General features: G+C 15.9%; 5 protein-coding genes and 1 pseudogene across 5 annotated transcripts, besides 1 other annotated feature; 4 read left to right on the plus strand and 2 right to left on the minus strand.

Annotated features, from left to right (window-relative positions):
• Window positions 1–3,706: 3,706 nt before the first annotated feature.
• PF3D7_1253000 (gametocyte erythrocyte cytosolic protein) lies at window positions 3,707–5,285 on the plus strand (the record flags this gene model as incomplete). Its single annotated transcript, XM_001350876.2, has 2 exons — window positions 3,707–3,769; window positions 3,939–5,285. The coding sequence occupies 2 exons, from the start codon at window positions 3,707–3,709 to the stop codon at window positions 5,283–5,285; spliced, it is 1,410 nt and encodes a 469-aa protein (XP_001350912.2).
• Window positions 5,286–6,867: 1,582 nt separating this feature from the next.
• On the plus strand, window positions 6,868–7,875 carry PF3D7_1253100 (Plasmodium exported protein (PHISTa), unknown function; the record flags this gene model as incomplete). Its single annotated transcript, XM_001350877.1, has 2 exons — window positions 6,868–7,005; window positions 7,147–7,875. The coding sequence occupies 2 exons, from the start codon at window positions 6,868–6,870 to the stop codon at window positions 7,873–7,875; spliced, it is 867 nt and encodes a 288-aa protein (XP_001350913.1).
• Window positions 7,876–9,324: 1,449 nt separating this feature from the next.
• PF3D7_1253200 (uncharacterized protein) lies at window positions 9,325–9,848 on the minus strand (the record flags this gene model as incomplete). The annotated part of the gene is made up of 2 exons (XM_001350878.2): window positions 9,325–9,666; window positions 9,771–9,848. The coding sequence occupies 2 exons, from the start codon at window positions 9,846–9,848 to the stop codon at window positions 9,325–9,327; spliced, it is 420 nt and encodes a 139-aa protein (XP_001350914.2).
• Window positions 9,849–10,854: 1,006 nt separating this feature from the next.
• On the plus strand, window positions 10,855–11,613 carry PF3D7_1253300 (annotated as a pseudogene).
• Window positions 10,855–11,613: a sequence feature (Plasmodium exported protein (PHISTa), unknown function, pseudogene).
• Window positions 11,614–15,944: 4,331 nt separating this feature from the next.
• Window positions 15,945–18,395, plus strand: PF3D7_1253400 (acyl-CoA synthetase; the record flags this gene model as incomplete). Its single annotated transcript, XM_001350880.1, has 1 exon — window positions 15,945–18,395. One exon carries the CDS (start codon window positions 15,945–15,947, stop codon window positions 18,393–18,395), a length of 2,451 nt encoding a protein of 816 aa, XP_001350916.1.
• Window positions 18,396–18,989: 594 nt separating this feature from the next.
• On the minus strand, window positions 18,990–19,694 carry PF3D7_1253500 (Plasmodium exported protein, unknown function; the record flags this gene model as incomplete). Its single annotated transcript, XM_001350881.1, has 2 exons — window positions 18,990–19,553; window positions 19,626–19,694. The coding sequence occupies 2 exons, from the start codon at window positions 19,692–19,694 to the stop codon at window positions 18,990–18,992; spliced, it is 633 nt and encodes a 210-aa protein (XP_001350917.1).
• Between the last annotated feature and the right edge of the window lie 1,578 nt (window positions 19,695–21,272).

The raw sequence follows: 21,272 nt of genomic DNA on the forward strand, positions 1-21,272 counted from the left end.
ATAATTTTAATTTGTGACATAAAATAGGAATAGTACATTTTTTATATTTTTTGTAAAATATGAAACATTGCGTATTTTAAAAGAAATAAATTCATGATAGTGCAAAAATTATTTTTGTTATAGATTAATGATTATTTATACTAATTCAAATTGATTTTATGTACCTATGCCATTATTTGAAGAAATGTAAAAATAGGTATGCTTATTTTTCTAGTAAAGTAAAATATATAATATTCTATGAAAATATTTTATAAAATGATAAATGGTTAACAATATATATTATATTTATAGATTATGTTTTTATTCAAAAATTGAATATGTTATGTAGATATGAAAATTGGTTTAGAATATATATACAAAAAAAGACAAAAGAAAAAAAAATTATATGAGAAAAAATATATGTATATATATTTATTATTAATATAATTTATAGTTAAAATAGGTAATAGCAATATATTATGTATTAGATACACATAAATTATTATATATATATATATGTATATATATGTGTATAGGTTGAAATGAGAATAATTTTAAATATAATATATTTTTCATTAAACAAATTATATGAAGGGATATAGACATATGTATTCATATTAAAGTTATTATATATATATTTAAATCATTTAAGGAACGACGTAAATACATATATATAATTATAAAGTTTAAGATTATATAGAAAGTAAATTATAGTTACAAATATTCTTATATTATAAAATTCATATAATTCAAGAATATATATATATATATATTATTTTGTTTATGTTATAAATAATGCACGAATATTTTGTTAGCATTACTATGTACAGGATGTATTTCATTTTGGTTAAATAATATGGACTTTTCGTTTTATAGTTAAAAATTAATTATTCCTATTTCTATTTTATTATTTATAGTAAAAGTATAATTAAATATTTAGTTGTATTATTTAATTGTTTATATATTTTTTTAAATATATAATTTTTATGGAATGAAGAAATTTTAAAAAATTAATATTTTTATTATAATAAATATTATAAATTTTTTTTTACTTGATTGTTTTGTATTAATTATTTATATTTTTTTCAATTATAGATATGTTAAATATATGTACATATATAAACCCAAACTTACATACATATATAATATATATAATTTTATATTAGATATTATTAATATAATAACCCCGTCTTATTTAATTATGGATTATCCTTGAACATCATTATAATTTACTTCATATTTAAAAATATCCATATGTTATAGTTATAATTTTATTTTGTTATTAAAACGTAATTTAATTACAAAATGAATGGATTTATATAAGAAAATATATAAAATGTTTTTAATATATATTAAATAAAAAATATTTATAGAACAACATATATATATATATATATATATATATATATATATATATATATATATTTGTATAATTAATATGAAAAAGGTTTCATATTTTTTTATAATATTGAATAAGACATAAAAATGTTCATAAATATAATAATTAAACTTTTTTAAATATACATAAAATATGTATTATATAAAAAGTTAATTGAAAAGATGTCTCATTATTATTCTAACATATTAAAAGGGTTATATATATATATATATATATCATAATAAAATAATAATAATATTTTTATATTAATTTAAAAAAAAGAACAAAAAAAAGAAATAAATATAAAAATTAAAATTAAAGATAAAAATATAAAAATTAATGATAAAAATAAATATAAATAATTTGAATAATATTAAAAATATATTAATTTAAAATTATCAGTTGTCTCATCATAATATAATTATAAAAATATATTTTATTAAATTATTCTGAGTTGTAATAAAAAAAATTTAATATATATTATTTATAATATGACATATGAAAAATATGCATGCAAATATTATTTAACATATTTTTAGATATTCCATTATAATATATATTTTAATGATTCTTTTTATATCACATTTTATTTGTAATTATGTTGAATATTTAATGAAAAACGAAAAACCATATCGTATATATATATATAGTATTTAACCTTTTAACTCTTAAACATTTACAACATCTTTCAATCATATTAAAAAGAATAATTATTCATTACAAATGGTAGTTTTATTTGAACCATTATAATATATAAATATATATATATATATATATATATATATATATATATTTTATAAATATTGTCTCTTTTTTTTTTTTTTTTTTTTTTTTTTTTTTTTTTTCTTTTTTTATAAATAAATATATGTATTTATTTATATAAAGCGCAGATTAATATACAATTGCAAAAGTTGTAAATTAAAATTATATTTTCCTTAGACATATAATATGAAGATATATGTTGTTATTTCTTTATACATTATAGTTTTATATAAAAATATTAATTAATATCTTTTTTATCCTTTATTGATATATAGTAATAATAATAATAATTATTATTATTTATGCATTTGTTTTTTAAATATAAAAATGAGAATAAACCAAAGTTATTTTAAAAGTGTCGTTATATTATGATGAATCAAATAAATAAAAGAAAATGTAAAAATTTTTTTTTTATTAAATTATGAATAATGAAAATATTGTATTTTTGTAAGATTTATTTTTTGCGTGCATATATCTTGTAATTTATTTTTAAGCATATATATATATATATATATATATATATATACATATATTTGGTAATATATTTATCACGATTTTATGTTAATATCATTAATTTATATATAAAAGATTTTTTTTTTTTTTTATAATTAAATGCAATGTTATATTATATGTAGTAATAATGTTTTACTACTTATTTTAAAACGTATTATTTATTTAAACAAGATGCTGAATCATTACATGCACATATATATATATATATATATATAATAAAAGAAATAATATAATGTAAGTCTTATTATGGCTCTGTGTTCATTTATAAATAAAGGCTATATTATTGATATAATATTAATATTAAAACATTTTATTTTAATTACAGAAAATGTAATAATATTATTATAATATTAATTATGTATATAAAATTATGTACGTTTTTTTATTATGTTCAATGTTTTCGATGATAGTATTTGCATGAAAAGAATTCGTTTAAAAAGTACATTCAATTTAATAATGATTTTGATTAACGTACGTACATATATATATATATATATATATATTTTCTTTTTAATTTTAATATAATGTTTTATTTAATAAAGTAACAAATTTTATTGATCTTTGGAAATTTATGTACTTATATTTATATTGTAATCGAAATAGGTACTTATGTTCTACATGAAAAAATAATTTTACATGAACATAAAATACTTAAAAATTATGTTATATATGTATGAATTTCCTTTTTATCATATGAAAATAAGGAATACATTATATATATATATATATTTATGTATGATATAAAAATGGGATATATATATATTCCCATTATGTTATATAAAAAATATAATAGAAATTATAAAATTATATTTATTATTTTTTTTCAATTTAATCCTTGCATAAAAAAAAATTGTATCAATAATCATTTTTATTTATATAATTTTAAAATATTTAATATTCAATTTTGTATTGAAAAAACATTTCTTATGACCAATTATTATACTAATTTATGAAGAAAATTTTAAATCATTATTTCTTTGAATACATATTTATGAAGTTCAAAAGAATTAAAGCGAAGAATAAAAATTACAGGAATTCTTATGAATATTAAAAAAAAATAGAAATATTAAAAACATGCTTTTAAAAACAAGCTTAAAAAATATATGTTTTTTGTTGTGTGTAGTTGCTTTTGTATATGTATGTTACATGATGAATTAAAATTTAATAATTTATTTATTTGTTATATTATTTTCTTATTTTTACTTTTATATTATAAAGTATTTGATATATATATATGTAAATATATATTTTGGTAACATATGTTCATATTAATATATTTTTTTTTTTTTTCTATTTATTTCTGTAGAATAATGTAGGAAGAAAACGTGTGTTATCGTTCAATATTAATAATGTGTATTCAAGAATTTTGTCCGATTTAGAAGAAAGGGAATCTGAGTCTTATAATAATAATAGTAATTTGAAATACAACGATAGTGAATTTAAATATAGTTTTGGTTATTATAATGACGATACTAGCGGAATGAGTACTTTTAATGGGAAAGATATTATTAGTTATTTAGAAGAAAAAAATGATAATGTTCTTGATGATTATAATGAAGATGATAATTCACCTGACATGGATACTGATGATCCTGTAGAGAGTTATTATGATTTATTGAATGTTGATAAATATGGAGATTTGAGTGAACTCAAAAACAATTTTTATAATTTATCTTTGAAATACTATCCGAAGATGAAAAATGGAAAGTTGTTGGAGTTGAATAAAAAATTTGAAGAGTTAAGTGAAGCATATCAAATATTAAGTTATAAAATTAGAAAAGAAATATATGATAATGAAGGAATAAGTGGAATAGAAAAAATGAATATAATACATCCTCTTCTATATTTCAATGGAATCTTTATTTTTGATATGATGTATCAATATATTGGAACCACTGAAATTGGATATATTATCAAGATATTTTTAGAAAATAATATTTCTTCTGAAAATATACCATCTTTTCGTGAAGAAATGAACGAAAATATAATGGAATATCAGATAAAACGGGAAGAAGAATTGACTGAATTATTAAAAAAAAGATTAGACTTACATATGGATAATGATGAACAATGGAAAAATGTAATGGAAAATGAAATTAATTTATTATCGAATAAATCATTCTCTAATTTCATTTTAGAATCTATTGGATGGACGTATCAAAATGTAGCTAATATATATTTAGAAGAAATTGAAAATGTGGGGAAAATATATCGTGGTATATATATGTTTCAAGCGAATGAGAGAATAAATAAGAATGAAGAAATGTTTGACAATAGCAGAAATCATATTCATTCTTTAATAAATAGTTTCTATCCTTATAATGAACAAATTAATCCATTTTTAAAAAGAGCACAATATAATAGAACCAATGTAGAATGTATAACAAGCAATAGGGAAAATAAAATGAATTCTGAATATGATGCTTTATATAATGAAAATGTTAATAATATATCTGATAAAGTAAAATATAATTTATTAAACGATTTGTTAATAAGTATTTTATATATAAATGTGTACGATATCGAAGAAACTGTTAGAAATATTGCCGAAGTTGTTTTAAGAGATAATGACGTGAATGTAAATACCCGTTCAAAACGAGCACATAGAATGAGACTTTTAGGAAGTATGATACTCCAAAAGATCAATGTTTAGATGATAATAAATTTATATATAATATTATCTTATGTAATACTAAGTATGTGTGTTATATGTTATATATGTATTGTACGTATTTTGTATATTATGTAAATTTTGTGTGTTTTATGTATGGTATGTATATTTATAGATTTGATTGTGTGAAAATGAAATATCAATTTAGTTTTTTTATAGTATTAAAAATATATGAATATTAGTAAAATAATATTTTATTTTATAATTTTTTCTTTAATAATAAAAAAAAAAAAAAATAAAAAATAAAAAAGGAAATTAAGAATTTTGTTTTTATAACATTTATTTTGTTGATATATCTATTTTTTTAGAGACATAAATTAAAATGATATAAGGAATTAAGAAAAAAAAAAATACATATATATATATATTATGTATTTTATTTGTTAGAATAAAAACAATAGAGTAAGTATCTTATTAATATATGTAACTAAAAATATAACATGAATGAATTTATGTGATAATAAATATTTAATATATGTTCATCTTTATGTATTTTATCAACATATATAATTATATTGTTATTAAAACATATATTTTATATTTTAAAAATAGAAATTAATACATTATCGCTATAAAAATTATTAATGTATTTTCAATAAAATTATTAAATTTGACAAAATAATATGAAAAAAAATTATTTATTCATTTTTATGCATCAAATTTATATGTAGTTTTTATTGTACGTGTAGAAGAAATAATTTTCTTTTGTTTAAAAAAGTATTTATTATTTACTTATTGCACACATATAAAATATATTTATTATATTATATGATATTATAATTTTTATAAAGGTTTTCTATAAAAAAGCATATTCATAATTTTTAAAAATAAAAATAAAAAATGACATATATATATATATATATATATATATATATATATATATATATATTGATATATATAATAATCATTATTTTATTGATTTTAAAAAGTAATTAAATAAATAAATGAATATAATTAATTGTAAATCAAATATATAAGAATAATTATAAAAATATAATTTTACAGATTAAAATTAATAAAAATATAATACTATTGGTGCCCATAAAAGGATATAAAAAAAAAAAAAAAAATCTGAAAAAATAATGTTTTTTTTTTTTTTTTTTTATATAGTATATATTATATCCTTCTTATATTTCTAAAGAATGTTTTCTATATATGAACAATTTAAAATTTTTATAAATAAATATTATGAATATAACATGAGAATTTTTTTTTTTTTTTAAATTATTTTTAAAAATAAATTGTATTTTCATTTGATTTATATAATTAATATATAATTGTCACTTTTTTTTTCTTTTTTTTTTTTTTTTTTTATAATAATAAAATATTTTATTTTTTTGTTTATATCTTATGTAATATTTTCTTGTACATTATTCTCATATTAATTTTTTTTTTTTTTTGGAACGTTATGAATTTTTTTAAACAATTATAAAATTAATAAATAAATATATAATAATATATAAATATAATATATGTAATTAATTATTTTTTTTATTTTATTAAAAAAAAATATAAGTGTTTTTTTGAATTTCATTTGTCGAATATTAATAAAAAATAAAATTTAATGAAAAATATAATTAATAAAAAATTTGATAGTATATCTGAATATATTTATATGAATAAAAATGGGATGCTATTTTATAGATCATATTTATTTTTTTTGACTTGGTATTTTATTGGAATTTTTTATATATCTCTAAAAGTAATTTTATTTGAATACATTTGATATTTCATATATTATTATTATTATATTATATTTTTTAATTTAATAAAAAAAATATATATATATATATATATATATATATAATATATATTGAATTTTTTTGTTTAATTTATTTTATAGTGTACATATCAGAATAAAGGTGAAGAGAAAATACAATATGATTGTATATATTCAAGAAATTTATGTGAGATAAAAAAAGGAGGTTTCGAGTCATTTCTAAATAAAATTTGTAAATATAAATTATGGAATAAAAAGGATGATTTAAATAAAAAAAAAATAAAAAAAAAAAAAAATAAAGAAAATAATGAAGATTCTAAGGAACAAAATATAAATAAGAATAAAGATTCTTGTAATAATGTAACTGATGCTAATAGTATGAAAAAAGAAGATTCTATAAAAGTTCATAATAATAATTTTATATCAAAACAGTTAACAAAAGAAGAATTATATGATTTATTGTATACTTTAGTGGAAGTTCCAGAAAGAAAAATTCTTCTTCTTTTGTGGAATCAGACAATTGGATTATATAATGAACAATTAGAAGATTTATTAAAAGAAATATATAATTTTTTACCAAATCGTGTTTATAGAAACCAAAAGAATAGTGAAGGTAGATCTTTTTATAAAATTATAAGCCGTGAAAAGATATTTGATGAATGTGTTACTAATTGTAGAGAGGAATTAGCAATAAAAAAAGTAGAATTAACAAAAGGTTATTATGATTTACTTAATACTAAAAAGAAAATGGATGATATAAGAAATTTTATTTTTTCATGTATAGAACAATTTGAGAAACTTATTAATAATTTTTGTAATAAATATAAAAAGGACACTCTTTCATTAAAATAATTATATAGCTAAAAAAAATAAATTAAAAATATTAACAGAATTATAACACACTATGAAAAATATGAGTAGAATAAAAATAATTTATTATTATACAATTCCTTGCAGGAATTGATATAAATAACTGTTAAGTAAAGGAAATATGTATATATATATATATATAAATATTTACATTTGTATTCATTTATTTTTTTAGTTATTTATTTATATTATTACATAACCTTTTTTTCGTGAATAAATAATCTAATATATATATTATATATATATATATATATATATATATATATATATATATATATATATATTGGATTTTTCTAATGATATTGTTTTATAATGTTATATTTTTAAAAACTATGGAATATGTGAATCTATGTATTATGTTTATAATTTATAAATTATTTTTTTAAAAGATCCATAAATCATATATGTTACCGTAGTATATCTATCGATACATAATATATATATATATTTTATATATTAATTATCTTAATTTTAATAGGATATACTTTTTTTTTTTTTTTTTGTTGCTATAAAACTTAAATAGACAAATGACACATAATAGAATCATTGACATTTTGTTTTTAGTTTATACACACCATATTAATATAATGTATGTTTAGAATATATTAAAGAATTGAAATGATTATATATTTTATATAATAATAAACATTTATTTTAAAAATTTATTAAATTTGATTAAATGCACAAGGAAAAAAAAAAAAAAGGACAAATATTATTTTTAATAATTCCTAATATTTTCGAAAATTTCAAATATGTAATTAATATATTGTATAAATATATATATATATATTTGTTTTATTATTAAATAATATGATGATTGATTTGATTCATTTTTATATATCACATTTCCATTTTCTTAATAACTGGTATTATATTATGTAGAGCATAAGTATACAATTGTTAAAATATTTATAAAGTAATTGTATGAATTTTTATTTTAAGTTTATTTAATTGATAAAAATATAAATATATATAAAAATATTGAAGGTGTATTATATAAATAAATAAATATTCCTCCAAAAAAGATTAAATTAAATGAAAATAATAACTAATTTCTTTTAATATTTTGCAATATAAAAATATAAATGTTATATAAATTGGAGTTTTACATATATACATATATATTATGCGTATATACTATTATTGAATATACATTTTATTATTATAAAATTAATTATTCATTATTTTTATTTAAATCTATTTTATTCTCCTACTTTTTTTTATATTTATTATTGAGGTGAATCGAAAAAATTAATGCGCTTACATATATATGAAAATATTGGTATAGCAAAAATCATAGAGGAACTGGAAAGTATAATAGCATTTTCAAATACCTCTTCTTCTAGTTCTGAATATTCTTCATGTATATTTGTATCTGTTACCTTGTCTATAAAAATATTATCAAGGGCTTCTAATACAAGTTTTGCTCTTTTAAAAAAGGATTTTTTTTTTTTTTTTTTTTATTTCTTTCATTTCTTCATCATATTCTTTTAGTAAATCTTCTAACGTTTCTTTTTTTTTAGTTACATCATAATTTCTTCTTTTTTTTGATTTTCTATTATTTTCATTTCTGTTTGAAGTTTTTAACATTTCTTTTTTTTCAGTTAAACTATTTTTATTTTCTTCATGATCATCATTATAATTATTAATGTTTGAGACCTTTAATTGTGATCTTTTGTTATACATTAACGTTTCACTTAATCTTCGTTTTATAATTAAATTCGAAACCAACTTAGTATTGTACATTTCATAATGCATGATACTTAATAAATGCTGGAAATTAAAAAAAAATTTATAAAAATAAATAAATAAAATAAAGCGATTAAAATATATAAATATTTTATGAATATAAAAATATATAATATTTATATACTAACCTTATTATTAATGTATAATAGGCAATTCGAAATATATATTAATAATAAATTTTTAAAAAAATTTAGAACTCTTGACATTGTATGAATTTATTTTAATTCCTAATTAATATGTTAACATATCTATCGTTTCTATTGATATATATATATATATATATATATATATATATATATATAACTTATTTTATAATCTTCAAATGGATAATATAAATAATAATTGTTAATATTAAAAATTTATATATATATTTTTTTTTCATAAGCTATTTATTTTTATGAAAATATTTATATGATATAAATTAATTTTATGATCTATATTTTGTATTCTCTTTTTATGATGTATTATGGTTTTATAGGAACGATAATAAATTTGATTATTTTGAAAACAATAAGGAATATATATATAATATATAAATAATAATATTTCAAGAATATTTTATTATATATATATATAAATATATATTATATATCATTAAATATTTTATTGAAGTATGCATTAAATATATGAAAAATATATATATTATATCATATTTCATATTTAGCTTTTTTCTGTTATCAATACCTATATAATGTATTTTAATTTAAATTATATGCCGATGAATTGATTTGGGTAAAATAACGAATATTTTGATAAAACATTTATTAATTTAATAAAATATATATATATATAATAATATATATATCATCATATTTATATTAATATATATATATATATTTATATAATATATATTTTGTGTTAAAATTAAGATATTTAATTTATGTTTTTTTTTTTTTTTTTTTTTTTTTTTTTTTATAAAAAAATATATAGAAGTATTTAATCTTTTTATATTTATATATTTATTTAAGTATTATTGTTTTTAGTATATAAAAATAATTTGTAAAGAATTTGTTATATACATAATTATATTTAAATAGATAAAAATATATTTAAAAATTCATCAATAATTGAAATAGGACAGTTTAAAGGAAATTAATTATATATATTCGTTAGAGAATATTTAAATTTTATTTTAAAATAAAATAAATTTTTAATATATATATATATATATATATATATATATATATAAATTGATTGAGAACAGACAGAACAATGAAAAACGTATATTTTAATAGATCCTTTAAATTTCTTTGTTTGACAGTTTGCCTTATTTTAACTATATATTCATCACGAAATGTAAGTTGAACCATAATTTTTTTTGTGAACAATATTAATTTGGAATATATATATATATATATGTACATTTATATATATTTCTGTGAATGTTTTAATTTATTTATTTATTTATTTTATTTTTTTTTTTTTTCTTGTTCAGGAGATACATAAAAATAGCTTAGGTTTTGGTAAAAATGATAATATATATTCAAGGAATTTGGCACAGTTAAAATTAAGTAATTATTCATTATTAAAAGATAGCAAATTCGAGAGCGTAACTGAACAGTTGACAAGAGAGGAGTTATACGAGTTATTTGATTTATTAGTTCAAGTACCACCAAGAACTTATCTTCTTAATATATGGAATCACAAAATGGTATATGTAGACAAGGAACAAAGGATTTATTAAAAAATTTAAGAGGAATTGCACCTAAACTTACATATAGACATACGGGTAACCCAAATCAATATGGTAAATCACCTCCTAAAATCACATGGCAAGGATGTTCGTATGATTGTAATATGATGGTTTCTACTTTGGAAACAGAACAAACTAATAGATTTTATAACCTACTTAATAAAAAGGCTCCAATTGATGAAATAAAAAGTTTCATTCGTTCATGTATAGATGAATTTGATAAATTACATACCGATTTATATGTGAAGTATGAAAAAATATCTAGTGAACAAAAATAGAAATAATAAATTAAAAATCGTTTATAACATTTAACATAAAAAATTTATTAAAAAAATATATATATATATATATATATATATATATATATAATATCGTTTGAAATTATTTTAATTAAAATATAACTGTGTTAATTTTTTTCCTATTTTCTTAAATATGTATATTAAATCTTTTTGTATGTATATTAAAAAAAAAGAAATAGAAAAAAAAAAAAAAAAAATTTTAATATTCATATAATTGAATTTTCATTTGAATTAATTTCTTAAATTATTATATTAATAAATTTTGTATTTTCTGATATTAAAACTGGATGAAATCTATATAATATATATATATATATATATATATATATAAGTTATATATGTTTAGTATTTTTTAAATGATCATTTATAAGAGACATTTAATTAATTTTTGAAGAATTATATTTATTATTCTGTTTTTTGATCTTTTATATTTTTATGTAACAAAATTTATACCTATACTTAAATATGAAATTAATTATTAAAAATTAATAATAGTTAGTATCTACTATATTTGGACAAAAAGCATAATGATTCTATATTATTATTTAAAAGAGCTTGATATATAAGAAAGTGTAATTTTTATAAGGATGATATTCTAATATATTATTTAACTTAAAAAAATGACAATATTTGGGCATATATATGATTATATATTTATTTATTATTATATTATTCGTAATTTCTTTTCATGAGAAAATGGGTATTATATATATATATATAATATATGTTATAAGATTGTATAAATATATATAATGGATAATAGATATAATTTTCTATTAATATAAAAAATAATAAATAAATGTATTATGTATTTATATTGTCTTATTAATACATATTAAATAGATATAATTTATTTATACGTATACATTAAATATATATATATATATAATTATTTTATTTAAAACTTCATGTTCATTCTAAAATTATAAAATTTTTTTAATAAATAAATATCCTATTTAATAAGAACAAACTTTATACATTTAATTCTAGTGTAAAATAAAGTATTACTAATAATAAAGAAAAATTGCATTATAGAGAAAGAACAAATTATTTATGGAAAAAATAGAGGCTTAACATGGGAATATTATATAGATATATAATATAATTATTACAATTTATGTGAATACAATTAGTTCTATATTTAAAATATTAATTTTCATCACATTTGTAAATTTGGATTTTGAATATACATATATATATTTTATATAACTTATAAAATTATTACGATATTTATACAACAATATTTATTTCTAATGCTAACAAAAAAAAAAAAAAAAAAAAAAAAAAAAAAAAAAAAAAAAAACATATATATATATATATATATATTTGATTTTTAAAATATGAATATTATTTTATATTTCCTAAAATTTTTTTTTCTTTTTTACATATACATTAAAAAGTTTTTTTTTTTTTTTTTTTTTTAAAAAAGAAAAAAGGAATATATATAATTAATTATTTGAAACTTTTTTAATTATATATATAAATAAGAAAATGGTTTTATATTATATTATTTTATTTTTATTTTAAGAGAAAAAAAAAAAAAAATTTATTTTTGGCATATTTTCAATAATAATAGTATATATATATTATATATATAATATGAATGCCATATATTAACAAAATATGAATATATAATAATGTGTATAATTTTTTATATTTAGCATTTAACTATTCCTAAATGTGTAGGTAAAATATAAATACACTCAACATAATTATATATTTTTTTATATATTAATGAAAAAAAAAAAAAAATATAAGTATATACGAAAAAATAATTTCTCTAAAATTTCTTTTATAGTATTGAAAAGATTTTTAATTTTAAAAGAAGTATTTTATATATATATATATATATATATGATATATTATTAATTTAATGAAGATATTTATATATTTAAATATAATATATGAATGAAATAATATATTTAATAAATTTTTTTTTAGAAAATATTCATTTAATAAATCTTATAATACATCAATAATAGTTAATCATATTAATAATTCATTAAATAAAATAGGATGTGTATTTTAATAATTTATATATTTATATTTACTTTTTTATATGAAATGTGTGTTAAATTATATAAAAATTTATGAGATATATTTCAATTTTAATTTATAATATGAAAATTATATTTAATGTATATCTATATATATATATATATACATAATATGAATTAGTTATTAAAGTTATTTATAAGTTAATTATTGTTCTTATAAATATTAACATTAGAGAGATTTTGTTCTAAGAGAAGAAAATTCTTATTGTGCAGATAAACATTAAATTTCTTATAAGATATTTAATATGAATTCCTGTTTACATTTATATTATTAATTATAACATAACCAATGTTCTTTATATATGATAATTTTATAATTGTTTTTAAGGATGAGATTAATTCTGTTATTTTGATTACTCCTTATTATCATTTTTTTCTCTGCATTAAATTTATTTCATATAATGGTCATAATTATTTGGATAATAATAATAATATAAAAGAATACGTAATATTTTTAAGGAATTCATTACATTTTAATATCTAATTTTGTTATAAATAATGTACATATTTATTTAAAATTAACTTTAATTTATTTATGGTTCTTTTAATATATAATTTAAGAACCTAAAGAAAATTAATTAAAACACGGGGGGATAATTTAAATATAAGTAAAAATATATTATATATAATTAAATATTTTTTAAAATAAAAATACTTATGCAAAATATGAATACTTTTTCTTCTTTTTTTTAATTAAATTAATTAGGAATATATTATATATCTATATCAATCTATATATATATATATATATATATATATAGATAGATATATCCAATTGAGTTAAAAATTTATATAGAGAATATTTATTAAAATATATATGTCTGTATAAATATTAGGGAAAACATATATTAACTCTTAAAATGTATTGTACATAATTTTTACAAGGGATTAAAAATTTTTTTTTTTTTTTTTTAATATTAACAACAAAAGAAAAAAAATAAAAAAAAAATTATAAAATAACAAGGACAATACAAAAATTTTATTTTAATATTAAAAGATAATTGTGTTCTTAATATTTAATGACATGTGTATAAATATATCTATGTGTGTATGATATTAATAAGCTAATATATTTTTACTCTTGTATAAATTATATAAATAGAAAAAGAAAAAAAAAAAAGTTTCCTTTTAATTATATGTATTTTTTAAAAAAGAATATTGAAAATTTTTGAATAATTATAAGAAACTATGAATATTTATATATGTTTATATTATAATACTTTTCCAATCTTTTTGTATAACTATTAATTTTTTATATTTATTTCATTTTATTTTTTTGTGAAGGCAAGGTGTATGCTGATTACACTTATATTTGTTTGTGAAATCAAACCTACTATTAAGAACTAAAATATTGAACAAAATAATATATATTATATATATATAACTTAAGAAAAAAAAAAAAAAAAGCTTAAAAATATATAAATTAAAAATCATAAAATAGAAATAAAAATATAAAACTATTTTTAGAACGAAGATGAATAATTTACATATATTTATATATTTTTAAAAATAATAATAGAAAAATATAAAATAATCCATATTTTATTTTATTTTATTTTATTTTTTGATATAATATACAAAGGCAAAAAAAATGGGTACATTATAATATTTGTAATACACTTTAGTTTCATTAAATGTGTGAAACTAATAATAATATATAAAATTATTATATATATATATATATATATATATATATATATTAATATTAAATATAATTTTTATTTAAATATTATAAATTATTATTTTATATATATTATATAATTAAAAATGTGTATTGATAAAAAGATATATTATTAATTAATATAATTAAAAAGCCTAAAAGAAAAAAAAATATATATATATTTGACAATTATGAAATGAAATATTTTTTTAATTATAAGAATCATATTAAACGTATAATATATATATATATATATATCTAATATATATTTTTTGGCATAAATATAATTTTATGAAATTCTAAAGCGAATTTCACATTTTGTTTGTTTTAGTTATTACATTTTTGTTTAAAAATTTATTGTATAATATAAATTATAAATGTGTTAACATTTATATTAATAATACCTAACAGTTAAAAAGCAATATATTATATGAAGAAAAAAAAGTATATATAATTTTATTTGGAATGTTTTGTATAAATAAATAAATATATATATATATATATATTATTATATTGATGTGTTTTTCATAAACTTATTAATTTTTTATTATTTATTTATTTATTTTTTTACTTATAATTAAATTTTTTTTAAAATGAGCATTATTTTAACCTTTTTAGCTTTATTTGTTTTTTTAATTTGTGTGTTTCCATGTATTACGGAAGATACTCATAAATACGTGTACTCCGAGATTTGTGGAAAAGGGGCGAATGAAAATGAATCAAGCGTATATTGTATGAAGGATCATAAGAAGAAGAATTCTTTATATGTTTATAAACATATTATGAAATTTTTCATAGATAAATATAAATCAATTCCCAATGAAATAGCATTAGTAGAACATTCTTATGGGGAACCCCAAAATTATATAACATATGACAATTTTTTTAGAAAAGTATCATCATTTAGTCATACTTTGAATACTTATGAAGGAAAAGGTATTGAATCCAAAAAATATAATGAAAAACAAAATAATGGTATATTTAAATTATTAGGTATATATGGAAGTAATTCAATTAATTGGCTAGCTTCTGATTTGAGTGCAATGATGAGTGGAGTTACTACATTAGTGATGCATTCTAAATTTAGTATTGATGTAATTGTAGATATATTAAATGAAACACAATTGGAATGGTTATGTTTAGATTTAGATTTGGTTGAAGGATTATTAAATCATATAAATGAATTACCACACCTAAAAAATCTTATAATTTTAGATACCTTATCTAAAAATAAAGAAATAAATTTAAATAAGGAAGAAAATAATAATGATAAGAAGAATAAATCCTCAGGAAATAGCACTAGTGTAAAAGGAAATGATTTATCGAACATGATTGAAATTACGTGTTCAGGTCCTTTGGAATATGATAAGGAAAAACTAAAAAAGTATAATGAATTAAAAAAAAAATGTGAGAAATGTGGAAAGAAGCTAATGTTGTTTGATGATATGACAAAGACTCAAACTAAAAAATTCACTATTAAAAATGAAGACCCTGATTTTGTTACGTCTATTGTATATACCTCTGGAACATCAGGAAAACCGAAGGGTGTTATGCTGAGCAATAAAAATATTTACAATCAATTATTTTCATTATATAATCATAGTGTAAGAGAAAGGTATAGTTTTAAAAATCATTTATCTTATTTACCCATATCTCATGTGTTCGAGAGAACATTTGCTTATAGTATATTAATGTATGGTGGAACATTAAATGTATGGGGTAAAGATATTAATTATTTTTCTAAAGATATATATAATACTAAGGAAAATATAATGGGTGGGGTACCTAAGGTTTTTTGTAGAATTTATACTAATATAATGACAGAAATAGACAATTTACCATCTCCTAAAAGGCGGCTTGTAAGAAAAATTTTATCTTTACGTAAATCTGATCACAATGGTCCTTTTAGTAAATTCCTTGAAAGCATTTTTCATATATCGAAAAAAATAAAAGATAAAGTAAATCCTAATTTGGAAATTATACTAAGTGGCGGTGGGAAGTTATCACCAGATATAGCAGAAGAATTTTGTTATTTATTAAATATAAAATATTGTCAAGGTTATGGTTTAACTGAAACTGCAGGTGCTATTCTTGGTAATCATGCAGATGATGAACATTTCGAATATATAGGAGGTCCCATTGCACCAAATACAAAATATAAAGTAAGAACATGGGAAACATATAAAGCAACTGATACACTGCCAAAAGGTGAATTATTAATTAAAAGTGATTCCATGTTTAGTGGATACTTTTTAGAAAAGGAATGTACCAAAAATGCCTTCACAGATGATGGTTATTTTAAAACGGGAGATATTGTACAAATTAATGATAATGGTTCTGTAACCTTTTTAGATAGATCAAAGGGTTTGGTTAAATTGTCTCAAGGTGAATACATAGAAACAGATTTATTGAATAATCTCTATTCGCAAATTAGTTTTATAAATAATTGTGTTGTATATGGTGACGATTCAATGGATGGTCCACTAGCCATAATTTCAGTGGATAAATATTTACTTTTTTTAAGTTTAAAAGATGATAATATGTTAGAAATGACTGGAGTTAATGAACAAAATTATTTAGATAAACTAACTGATGATAATATAAATAATAATATTTTTCTTGATTATGTTAAAGAAAAAATGTTAGAAGTTTATAAGGAAACAAATTTAAATAGATACAATATTATTAATAACATATATTTAACTTCAAAAGTTTGGGACACAAATAATTACCTAACTCCAACATTTAAGGTTAAAAGATTTTATGTATTTAAAGATTATGCATTTTTCATTAGTCAGGTTAAAGAAATATATAATAATAAATTAAAAGGATGTGCTCCTATTAGTGTGAATAGTGAAAACAAGGACGAAGAAAAAAAAAATGATAGCAAAAAAAAGGAAGAAAAAGATTCAGAAAAATTATCAAATGAGTCTACTTCAAATCAAAATAAAAACGATATGGGAAAACATGAAAAATATGTTGAAAATAAAAAGGTCAAATTGGGAGCTACATATGGAACACGTCAAAAAGAAATGAATAAATGAAATGAAATAAAATCATATATTTATAATTATTATAATAATTATTAATATTTTATTTGCATTATATGAAAAATATAAATATTTATGAAATTTTGTTATTCATAATATATATATATATATATATATATATATATATATATATATATATATATTTAAATAATTATGAATTAATATATTTTATAAAAACAATATACATTCTATATCTATTTCAACATTATTTATGTTGACAAAATTTTTTAGTTTTCTAACTTTAATCTTTTTTTACTTCATTTTTTTTTTAAATGGATAATATTTTTATTTTATAATCATATTAAATAAAGTATATATTATGGTTTTAAAATAATATATATATATATATATATATATAGGTATCAAAAAAAAATTAATACAGTACATGAAAAGTACAATATTAAGTATGAACAAATGTGTTCATTTAAATAATCAACTTTTTCATGTAAACAATTTGTATAAAACAAATTAGACAAAAAAAATATATATATATATTAATTTATTCATATAAAAAAATTATATCATTCCCTTTTTGATTTTATATATATGGTTTATAATATCAATATTATTATTACTTATAAAATATTTTCATGATGTTAATTGTACTTTTGGATTATCATTTGTAATTTCTATGAATAAATTATTTATTTTTTGTAATATTTTTAATATAATTCCATTCGTTTTTAAAATTCCCTTTTGTAACAAAGTATTTTGTAATTGTTTTTTCATATATTGCTCATATTTGTTTTTGTCTTTTTTCATTTTTTCTTGAAGAAAAAGTTTATTTAATTCAGTGTCTATCAATTTTTCTTTCTTACCTCTATATTGTTGTATTTTTTCGTTTACAATTTGGTCTTTTATTATTTTTATTTCTTTTAATTCATTTTTAATATAATTTTTACAAAGTAGTCTAGTAGCAATTAATCCTTTCTCTAAATTTTCAATTTTCTTTATTAAATTCTTATTGTTTTTTAATAATTTAATTTTTTTCAACTTATCCTTGATTATTTCATCTTTTATTAATTCAATGTGTTTTAACAAATCCCTTATATAATCCAATGCAATTATATCCTTTATTGTCCCTAAAGGTGTTGTATCGTTTGTTACATTTTTTTGATTATTATTTTTATTATTATTTGTTCTTGGAATATTCTAATGGAAGAAAAAAAAAAATAATATATATATATATATATATATATTTTATAATTAAAATAATGTTCTTACCGTATTCGATAATATAAATGTATGAAATAAGATAAAAAAGATATATATTTTAAAATTAATAAAATTCATGTTAATTAAAACATCATTAATATTATTAAAAATACAATTATTTTGTTCTTTAATGGTAGGTTCTATGTCATATAAGTTTTTGTATTTTTTTTTTTTTTTTTTTTTTTTAACATTTGTAAAAATATTTTAGGTGAAAAATTTTATCAATTAAATGCACATATTAAAATTAAAAAAAAAAAAAAAAAAAAATAAAAAATCCTTATTTTATTAGATTAATTCATACATATATATATATATATATATATATATATAATCACACCATTACTTTTTAATGAAAAAATTAATTATAATTACATTTTATATATAAAATAATATTTAATATATTTATAATAAAAGTTCTTTTTTTCCTTCTGTAAGGTGTAAACTTATTTCCTAAATATATTTACATCATTTTTTAATATATTTTGTTTTATACACATTTTAAAAAATAATACTTTAATTAAATATACGTTAAAAAAATAGCTGAATATATATAATTTAACTATAAATATGAGATATTATTATATTTAACAGAAATTTTATAAACGGTTTTGTTTTAGGAATAAAAATATATATTTTACAAATAATATATATATATATGTTTATGTTTATATGACAAAATATATTTTATTTAACCTTAATTATATTATAATGTTATGTTAAAATTAATTTATATAGGAAATAATATTTTCTTAATATATATATATATTTAAAATAAAAATGTGAATATGCATTAAAATAAATAATATTTTTATAAAGGAAAAGCGTATAATTACAAAATGTAACATTATTGTTTGTGACAAAAAAACTAAAAGAATTACTATTATATTTATTATAAAAATAATAGTATATTGTGTAAAAAATATTAAAAAATTATAGTTCATATTTAAGGTATATTGAGCTAATTATTAAATACAATAAAATATATATTACAAAAAAAAGAAAAATTAATACAGACACATACGATATATATTTTATTTTGAAACTTTATTATTAAACTGATAATATATTTCAATTATCTATTAATATTGTATTTCACACATAATTTAATATACACATTTAAATATATATATATATATATATATATTAAAACATTTAATTAAATATGTGGTTCCAAAATTTTACAAGAATGTAATTAAATATAATTATTATGTATATTATTTGTTATTATTATATAATTATGTTTTATCGATTTAATCACAATATTTTGATTAATTATTTATGTATAATAATTTTATTATATAAATTCCAAGGATTGTTATATGAATATATATTTAATGTAAATATAATGTGTAGGTATATTATTATAAATATTATTTAATAATAACACAATATAGTTTAATATATACATATAATTTTAATAATATTCTTTTTCTGGTTTTGGATTTTTTTAAAAATACTAATTTTTCCTTTTTTTATAAAAAAATAAAAATAAAAATTATTATAAGTATAAATTTGTATTATCTCAAAATAAACTTATTATACTTCTGCAAATTATTTGTTTTGTTATATTTATGTCTACAATATTGTCTATGAATGTATTATCAACATTTTGTAATGAAAATATGATTAAAAAGAAAATTTACGATTGATTTTATT

The sequence above is a fragment of the Plasmodium falciparum genome (genome assembly GCF_000002765.6).
Source record: "Plasmodium falciparum 3D7 genome assembly, chromosome: 12".
Taxonomy (NCBI): Eukaryota; Apicomplexa; class Aconoidasida; order Haemosporida; family Plasmodiidae; genus Plasmodium; species Plasmodium falciparum.